The 9,338-nt window shown below is 49.9% G+C and overlaps 1 protein-coding gene across 2 annotated transcripts; it reads left to right on the plus strand.

The window, feature by feature from the left end:
- Nucleotides 1–3,002: 3,002 nt before the first annotated feature.
- Nucleotides 3,003–8,752, plus strand: LOC134482811 (spermatogenesis-associated protein 31A3-like). Of its 2 annotated transcripts, XM_087591650.1 has the most exons (4): nt 3,003–3,278; nt 3,853–3,904; nt 4,426–4,489; nt 4,729–8,752. In XM_087591650.1, exons 1-4 carry the CDS (start codon nt 3,099–3,101, stop codon nt 8,711–8,713), a joined length of 4,281 nt encoding a protein of 1,426 aa, XP_087447776.1. In that variant the 5' UTR covers nt 3,003–3,098; the 3' UTR covers nt 8,714–8,752. The 2 variants fall into 2 exon arrangements, with proteins under 2 accessions (XP_087447776.1, XP_087447777.1); XM_087591651.1 differs by lacking the exon at nt 4,729–8,752 and having other exon boundaries at nt 3,016–3,278; nt 4,426–4,576.
- Nucleotides 8,753–9,338: the final 586 nt, after the last annotated feature.

Genomic DNA, 9,338 nt, shown 5'->3' on the forward strand with positions numbered 1-9,338 from the left:
CTTGGCAGGAAGACACATGTATGTGGGTAATTGAATCTTGGTTGGCAAGTTAAGACACGAATGCTAGACAAGTCCCATCCTGGTAGACAACTTAGGACATGAATACTAGACAAGGCAAGTCCCCAGCCACTGTTGAATTCCCCAGGCAACGAGAACAGGATAAATGTACAAAAGAGAAATGTTCCTAAGGAAATCCCCTATCCCTAAATCCTGATTGGTGGGATAACTTGACACATGTGTTTGTAGATTTGAGGCGTATAAAAGGGATCATGGTCCAGCTTCTGAATTAGACAATGACCCTGATGGACTAGTCCTGGGGCTTATGCTTAATAAACTATCCCTGTCTGACTGAGATTGGTGTCCGTGTAGTTCCGTGACAATTACTAGACCCCAACAGAAAAGAGTTTGAGTCTGAACAGTTGAGTTGAATCAGCCAGCCAGAGTTCAGAGAGATCGTAAAAAAGTAAGCTTATCCAGCAGTAAGCCTCTGAAAGATCAGTTATATCTGGTGAACAAAAGTTAATTTTACAAACCAGGCTAGAGACAATTCGTGTCATAGTATCGGGAGAAAGGTTGCTTTCTATCCTCAGCTGAGGCTAAATTGAAGGGTTTTGGACTAGAGCTTTCATAGAGTTTAATAATGACTTTGTTGTGTGGTTCTCAGTGATAATCATTAGCAGGTATTCAGTGAAAAAAGAGCAAGTGGGGCAAAAAGAAATATAAAATGTATACTTTGAGGAAGAAAAGAGCACAGGAAGTTTGATGTTGTAGCCTTGGTGCCTAAAAGGATAAAGAGAAATGGATGAAAGGGAGTTGTGCCCTCAGGATGAGACCTTTTACCCAAACTAATTCTGCAACTTATGAAAAGAGCTAAAGAATTCTCTGTTCCCGGGGCTCAAAAAGATTGACCACCAGCCAGAGAGCATGCAGAAGCTGGACCTAGGATCCCTACACATTTGTAACAGATGTGGGGTGTGGTCTTCATGTGGGTCCACTAACAATTGACACAGGGGCTGTCACAGATTCTATTGCCTACAGTTGGATCCCTTTCCCCTAGGTGGACCATCTAATTGGACCTCAGTGGGCGAGCATGTGTCTAGTCCTTCTGGAACTAGATGTCCTGAGGTGGGATGGTACCCAGGGAGGGCCTCCTCTTCTCTGAGGAGCATGAAAGGGATTAATGGAGAAAGAGGGATTTGTGAGGGCATGACTGGGAAGATAAGAGAAAGGGGGGCTGTGATCAGAATGCACAGTGAACAAACAAAATATTGAGGGGGAAAGACCGAATTACCTGATTTCAAAGAGCATCAGGAAACCAAAGTTTATACAAGTGAGATTCAAGGACAGTCCTGGTTCTATCCAAAGCAGGCAGAAGAACATGGCCTCATTGGCCGTGTAATTCTTGCTTTAAAACCATGAAGGATACATGAGTAACGGGGCTGTGGAATCACCCTCTGAGGTTAAAGAAAGGTGTAGGGACAACCCCACATGGAGGCACCAAGAAGCCATTGCAGGAAGCTATGAGGCTTATGCCTGGTTTGTGTTGAGGATCCTGAGAGTTGAAGGCCAGAGTTAAGGAATACTTGCCCCTGGAGGGCTGTACGCAGGGTATGGAATCAACACAAGGGGGATAATTGCATTGCAGTAAAAAAGCTGGAAGGCGTGGGAGAGCTGAAGAGCCTTGTGCCGTCACACATGGACATGCAGTTTGGCATCTGCTAGATTGGCTTCGGTCCCACCTTGATCTCGTATTTCCTCACTGTGCCCTCTTTCTTTGCTTTCAGAATGGAAACACGTACTCTGCACCACTGTATGTCGAAACACGTAACTGTGGTTTTATAAGGGTTGCAGTGAAGAGATTGTCATGAGTCTCAGAAGAGACTTTGAACTTTGAACAATAGTCAGACTGTGAAAGTCTATGGAGACTTTTAAGTTTGACTAAGTATAAGTGGGTTAGCCTAATGCTGCCTGTATTCTAACCCTAATTTGAGCCCCCTATACTTGCTGTCACAAGAGATGGCATCTGCAGGAAAGACCTAAGATGCTGAGTGACCCTGCACCCACACTACTTCTGATGGGGATATAAAGGTGCTAACAGTTTAGGTTTCACAGGCCTGGGCTCCAAGAACGAACATAAGGGAAGAGGAGTGGAGAACTCAGAGGGAGGAGCCGCCATGAGTGAGGTGAGCTATGTGAATGTGGCCCTGAGGGCTGGTCAATTGGAGTTAAGAGCAGCCCAGATGAAATATAGTAAATAGTAATAATATCGATAGGAAAGTAGATTCAAACAGCATGGAGGGCAGACCTCATCTACCCAGCTCTTATGTTAATGCTTATTATAAATATAAACATTGTCTATTTCTCCCGGGAATTCACAAACCAAAGGAAGGGTAGAAACAAAGGCCAGGATTTAAATAATTTCCACAACATGAGGGCATTTTATGATAGAGCTGTAAGCCTATGGAGGGACAAAGGGGAATGTGGGGGTTTGAATGAACTCCCAAAGGCTCATCTGTCTGAATGTTTACTTCCCAGTTGGTGGAACAGTTTGGGAAGGATTAGGAGGTGTGTCACTGGGGGTGTTTTTGTGGTTTCAAAAGCCCACAGAATGTGGACAAGCCCTTCCCTTGGAATGAGGGGGTGGGGACAGAAGGTGAGCAGGCCTCTCTCGGTGGATAGAGAGAAACAGAAAGTGGGCAAGACTGTCTTTGACAGGGTATGCAGGTGGAAACAGAGCTATGAAAAGCTGTGGAGGACAGAAGACTTGTGGAGGCTGATAGATGGAGGACAAGGAAGAGAGATGGAGAATAGGGAGATTGGTGGTCCCCTCTTCCCATTACCCCTCCCCCAATCTCAGGGGCCCTTTGTGACAGGGACCCAGGAGCTCTGTGATGTAGGCCTGGGAGCAGCTGCTAACACCCAGAGCGAACCATCAGAGATCAGTTGCCTGAGGGCAACAGTGTGAATCAGTCAGAGAACCTTCTCTCCCTGATGCAGCCTGAAGGAATGACAAATTAAAACATTCGCTCAGGCATCCAGTAACAAGGCCACGCACTACCTTCACGGAGTGCCAGGCACTTGTAGGGCACGACGGTGCCATGGAACTACCTTCACTTCCGTTTCCTCCAACCGAATGGATCAGCCTCAGCTTCACGACGTGGGCAATGGACATGATCCTGGCCTTCGCCTGTGGACTGGGCCTCTTCCACCTGTGGATACATTTCTTCCCACTCACCTCACCCTCACCTGCAGAGGGCGCCTCCACCACCACCAAAAGGGTAAGACTGCCTTCCATCCACACAACACAGCCTTCTCTATTAGGGAAACACTTTCCAAATCCAATAGGGAGGTGGCGGACAGGGCATCTCAGCAGACGGGAACCACATCCGCATGAGAACTCACGGGTAGGACGGGGAGAGAGGGCTGCGTGATATCTGCTCTCAGACCTCCTAGAGCAGAAAGAAGCACTATGTCTCAGTGGTCACGGAACTGTGGACCTGGGATGGATAGGCTCCACTAAGAAACGTTCTGAACACTGGTTCCTCTGTCCCCCTCCTCACATTAATGCTCACACAACATTGTCTTGGTCAGCTGAGCTCATGTGAAGAGGGTGATGCACTCCTGGACATAGGATCAGGACTTGAGTCACATCTGGCCTCAGGAAATGACAAGGCAGTTCGGAGCTGAGCTTCAGCTTACTGAGGTGAAAGAACACTGACCAATGACATCCGTGGTGGGTCTCACGGAGACCGTCCACACTTGGGATTTTCAAGGGAAAAGAATACAGACTTACCCCTCATCACAGGGGTGTGAATGGGGCCGCAGGTGGTGTCTGTTATCTCTGTCTATTAGGTGGTGAAGAGGGACCACAACAAGGCCAGGAAGAAAATCAGGACCTTGAAAGGTAGGCTCCTTCCTTCCCCTGGACAGGTGACTTCATCTACCCTGTCCCCAAGGGATGACACCAAAAGAGTTGCAGACCATGCGGCTGTGGCTGCATGGAAGGAATCAGAAGTGAAGACATTGCCGAGGTGCTGTGCTCAGAATAAAGCCAGGGACGACCATGGTTGGCTGCGGTCAGGAGGGTGGTGTGGGTCGGACCAGAAACATGCTGCATGCGTCTGCAGGCAAATGGGTTACTTCACTTCTCTAAGACACTTTCCTCTTCCACTACACTGGACCTCCCTCCTCTCCACAGGGACATCATGAAGTCCATGGAGCTCGGTGGAAATGGAAGCCTCCGGTCTATGGTCAGGTCCTATCCCACATGTGCCCAGCACTTAGTGCTTTGGGGCCTGTGGCCTTGTTCAGGGAAGCTTGAGCTCCTGTTTAGTTGATCATTTCCACAGAAGGGACATTGCATTCAGGCTCCCGTAGGCTCTCAGTTCCCTCCTTTACCCACAATCACCCCATCTGTATTTCTAGCTTACAGAGGCTACAGCAGGAAGAGAGGGAAGGATGACAGGGGCCTGCTTTTGCTCCTGCAGAGGTGAGAAGTCTCCAGTGCTTCCTGGCTCCTCACGCCCATGCCTGTGAGGAGATCACTCGGGACAAAGGGCAAGGGCTGACCATGGGACCAGGGGCCCTCTGGGAAGGTGGGGTCCGTGCACAGTGCTACTGTTTAATTCGAGTGTGGAGCTGTGGCTGCAGGTGGCCTTTCCTGCTCAGCTTGTCCACCTCCTGGTGCTGAATGCTCCAAGCTGCAACCTTATGTCCTGTCTCCTGCAGCCTGCTTACTGACATCATCAGCTTTTGCCAGCTCTTAAGAAGAGATGCCTCGGCTCAAGGATCCAGACCAGAAGCTGCCGAAGACCACCAGCCACCTAGGCATTCCACAGAGCAGTCTATGGCCAACTTGCCTCTAGTGGCCTCCTTCCCTCTGGTCAAGGAACACTTGCTGCACAAAGATTCAACTTTGTCCCCTACCCTGCTAAATTCCCTTACTTGTAAGGAATCACAAACACTTACATGTGATTCTACCCCACCAGTGACGACAATGCCAAAAATGCATCCTTTACCACGACCATGTGGACCAACCTCCCCATCCTATCCTCAAGATCCAGTGTTCTGCTCTCCATCCAAGACAGACCAAAGCATGACTCCTCCTCCTTCTCCTCCTCTTCCTCCTCCTCCTTTTCCTCTGCTCTCTCTTCCTCCTCCTCCTCCTCTTTCCCTTCCTCCCTCTCTTCCTCCTCCTCCTCTTTCCCTTCCTCCCTCTCTTCCTCCTCCTCTTTCCTTTCCTCCCTCTCTTCCTCTTTCTCCTCCTCCTCCTCTTCCTCCTTCTCTTCCTCTTCCTCCTTCTCCACCTCCTCCTCCTCTCTCTCTTCCTCTTCCTCTTCCTTCTTCTCCTCCTCCTCCTCCTCCTCCTCATCCTCATCGATGTGAGTGGAAAACAAAACTAGTGACCTCACGAAGCACATCTCCTACAGCTTTGCCTTGTCCCATGGCAAGCACCCCAGGCCTTGAGCACTCAAACATGTCTCCTTCAAGCTCTTCCTGGTACAAGGCGGCTGCCAGGACCTGGTGTCATTCTAAGTGGTCACAGGATGAGACCCTGCAAGAGGATCTCCATTTCAGCTTCCAAGAGGCCTCATTGTGGACAGACCCTGGATACAGGCAGCTAGAGGCTGGAGAACCCCCGTTCATCAAGCCTGATGTGCAGAAGATCCTGGAGCTGCAGATTAGCAAGAGGGTAGAACTGAAGCTCTGGAAAGAGCAAGGAAGGGAGAGCTTTGACCACGCCTTGAGCTGTGTGGGTGATATGCTGCAGTCCTGGAGCAGCGAGCAGGCCATCACCTGCAAGTCAGAGCAGCTCTCAGGTCTCCATCAGCTCTTTTCCCCCAGGGTCTTATGGAACAAGTCTCAGAAGGACTGCAGGCAGCTTTACTGGGGCCTCCCCTTTCTTCACAGTGAGTCCCTTATGGCTACTGTCAGCATGGTGGGCTCACCACTCGACTCCCCTGCCATCTTTTTCAATGAACTCTCTCCTTACAACTTAAGACAAGCTGAGAGGAATGCAGCTCCACTGCTCTTCTCTCCAAAGCCCTTGCTTCAACACTTGGTCCCTTCCAATCCTTTGACTACAAACGTGCCGTGCCCCCGTTCTCCACCAGGGTCTGGAGTCAAAACCCTGGCCCCTGAGCCAACCTCCCTCCCAAGCCTACAACCCGATCCACCTCCAACTAGGGATTCCAGGGCTTCGTGCCCGATAGATTCAAAATCCCAACTTATTTTCCCAGTTGCTGTTCAACACCTAGATCAGCACCTTTTGAAGAAGAACCAAGAAAGTAGGAGCGATTTACCTAGTGTAGTGAAAATGTCACAGGAAGTCTCTCATCAACTCATTTCCACCAGTTTAGCTTCCCAGGGACAAGACTCTGTTCTCCACCTCCTGAAGGATTTCACTGACCCCCAGCTCAAAGAGCACCTAGAGCAACACTTAAAAACCAGGTTCTGGAAACATGAGGACCAAAAGATCCAGCTATCTACTTATCTCATGAAATCTGAGGACAAACTCCCAGGGATGGGTCATGCAGAAGATAATCGAGGGACTTCATCTTCCTCAGCACTGGCAGGAAAAAGCAGCCTGCATGCACAGAGGGTCTCAGCAAAAGGTCCAGAGATACTCCAGACAGGGAAGGACCCATGCTGCGATCTGACAAACGGTCCAGGAAGACCTCTGAGAGATACTGATGGGATCACAGAGGGATCACTGGGCACAGTTCTAGACTCGATCGCTGTGACAGAGTTGGAGAACTCTGTGAGACAGCCAAGAAGCAACTCAGCAGGTCCCCAGCCAGGAGGACCAGGAGAGCAGCAGCTACAAGACACACTGAGGAACCACTTCAGTGAGCACAGCCATGACAATGACAGTAAGGTGCCTGTGGGCACTTGCCCTGGAATTCCGGGGGACCACATGGTGGTCCGTCGTGAAAACTCAGAGACCCATTTGGACAACTCAGAAATTGAAAAACCAGAAACAAATATCAAAACGGAGAAGCAGAAGTCGTTGAATGATGGGTCCACCTTCAAAGATACTTCTCCTCGGCTTCCCTTGCTAGATCCTGACGTCCAGCAGGTGCTGGAAACTCATCTTTCAAGACACCTGGTGAGGCACAGATGGATCTTGCCCCTCAGAGGCCTCAGGGCCCTACAACTCTTCAAGGTGAACAAGGCTGTAGCTTTGTCACTTCCACAACCCCCAAGTCCCTCTCAGACATCTTTGAAATCTAGGGATGACTCTGTTACAAAAATTGCTGCTGTCCTGGGAGACCCTTTTCAGAAAGGTTCAGAAGGAGATCTGAAAAGAAAAACAGTTTTCCAGAGTCAAACCCCTCCCTCTGCCCTCAACCTTGAATTTCCAAGTGGAACTCGTCCTAGTGACAAATTATGCCCCTCTGAGTCCCCTTCAAATGTCCAGAAGAGCAGAGTGGCTTCCTTGTACAGGACACGCAGCCTTGTAGTCAGAGACCGGCACAGCGACACAGTTCTAGGACCTCGGAATGACAACCCAGTGCCAGGTCCAAACCTACTCAAGAGTGACCATGCCTCACAGGAGAGTGAGGGTGCAGATTTAGACCTCTCCCATGGGCTGTCAGTTCAGGGGACCATTGTAGACGCCTGGCCAACAACTAGCAGAGATAAAAGGGAGCTGGAGGAGGAGGGGTCCTGTGACTGGGCTCTCAATGCAGAAGCCAGGGAGAGTAAAGAACATCTGAAAGGTATAGAATCCCTGAAAGTCAATGAAAAACAGTCCCCTTCCAGAGCCATTTCCAAGGAGCCAGAAGATTCTGTTACTGCTGTCTTCCTGCAGGACTGTACCACTGGCATGATCTTTCAAGACTGTGGCCCAGAGGTCCTGCTGGACGCAGATCTCCTAGCCTCTCAGGCCTCACAGTCAGGCTTCAGGACTAGGTCCACTACCAGCAAAACATCCTCCAGGGACATGTACCCTTACTTTTCAAGAGGAGGGAATGTGCCCAAGAATATTAAATCTGAAGAACCATGGACTAGCCATATCTATGATCTAACTAAATACAAAGAGGGCTTTAGGGGCCCCAGGCAAGATAGACACCTTTCAAAGACGAGACCTGCCCAAGCCTGCTGGTCAGATACTCGTGAAAACAATTCCTCCCCTCTACCAGAAAAAACATTTGGGGACAGGATAAAAAGTTTTATGACACACATTATGTCAAGTAAAAGTAAAGTGCAGGAGAACTTCCTGCACAAACACAAGGCCTCATCAGTCACTTCCCTAAGTCAAGGCTCAGTCATGAGCAGGGTGTTTCTGCCCCCACAGGTAGCTGAGGCTCAGGACTTCACGATCTCGGTCAGGCCTATTCTACAGGAGAAAGTGGGGGTTGGCCATGCCAGGACAGCCTCAAAGAAAAGTTTGCACAAAGACCCACCCCAGGCTCCTATGGGCAGGCATGTCTGCCTCCACAGGACTGCCACTGCAGAAAGACACGAAACACAAGGAAACACTCCCAAGGTACACAGCCAACCTTCCACAGACAAATGGATGGACTACACCTGCCAGGCCCAGCTGCTCAGAGAGTCTGTGATCAGAACTCAAGCCTGTCAGCACAGGTTACAGCCACCATGTTTCCCAGGCACCCCGGTCTACTCTCCCTGGCACTGCCTGTGCAGAAGTGAGCTGTCTAGAAAAGCAAAAGCTTTTCTACACCTATCGGGATTGGAAATTTCCCCATGAAAAACTATTTTTTTCAAAAACAAAAACAAAACCATGGTGTCCGAGTGCTAATTGACTGCTTCCCAAGGTAGGCATTAGTTCCTCTTGTGCATCATTACTCTGGAGGTTGTGTCTGCAGGGCTTGACCACAGGGAACATCTCCATCTTCTTCTGGAGAAGACAGCTCTCCACAGGGTCGGTTCAGTGACATTTGAATGACTTCAGGCATTAATTGAGCCTACGGAGGGAGGTAGAAAATAAAATGTTCGGGGCCCAGGCAGGGGGTCATGCAGCAGGAGGATGACCTGAAAGGTTCCGTGCATGTAGGTTCAGCCCCTGTGCTTCCAGTACAGACTATGGACTCTCAGGGACCCGTCCGCTGGCGCTCCACCGCAAGCTGGAGGAGCCCTTTATCTTTCCAGTGTCCGGATGCCAACCCAGAAAGCAGTCCCAGATGATTGTCTAACAGCACATCTGATCATCCGCATGTTCTGGCTTCCTGAATTCTAGACACTGAGATGGGGGAAAAGCCAGAGCTAGATATTCTCTGTGTCATTCACAGCCCGGAGGACTCCGGACACACACACACACACACACTTTGCCAGCATTAGTCCCAAGGAAAGGACACCTGAGAAGGGTGCTGGGG

This window comes from Rattus norvegicus, chromosome 17 (genome assembly GCF_021556685.1).
Source record: "Rattus norvegicus strain SHRSP/BbbUtx chromosome 17, alternate assembly SHRSP_T2T, whole genome shotgun sequence".
NCBI lineage: Eukaryota > Metazoa > Chordata > Mammalia > Rodentia > Muridae > Rattus > Rattus norvegicus.

Bases quoted from the DNA above. Each gene is read 5' to 3' on its own strand.
- LOC134482811 (XM_087591650.1), top strand. From the start codon at position 3,099: ATGGAACTACCTTCACTTCCGTTTCCTCCAACCGAATGGATCAGCCTC. The intron at 3,279-3,852 runs GTAAGACTGCCT...TCTGTCTATTAG, and splicing joins CCTCCACCACCACCAAAAGG to GTGGTGAAGAGGGACCACAA. The intron at 3,905-4,425 runs GTAGGCTCCTTC...CTGTATTTCTAG, and splicing joins GAAAATCAGGACCTTGAAAG to CTTACAGAGGCTACAGCAGG.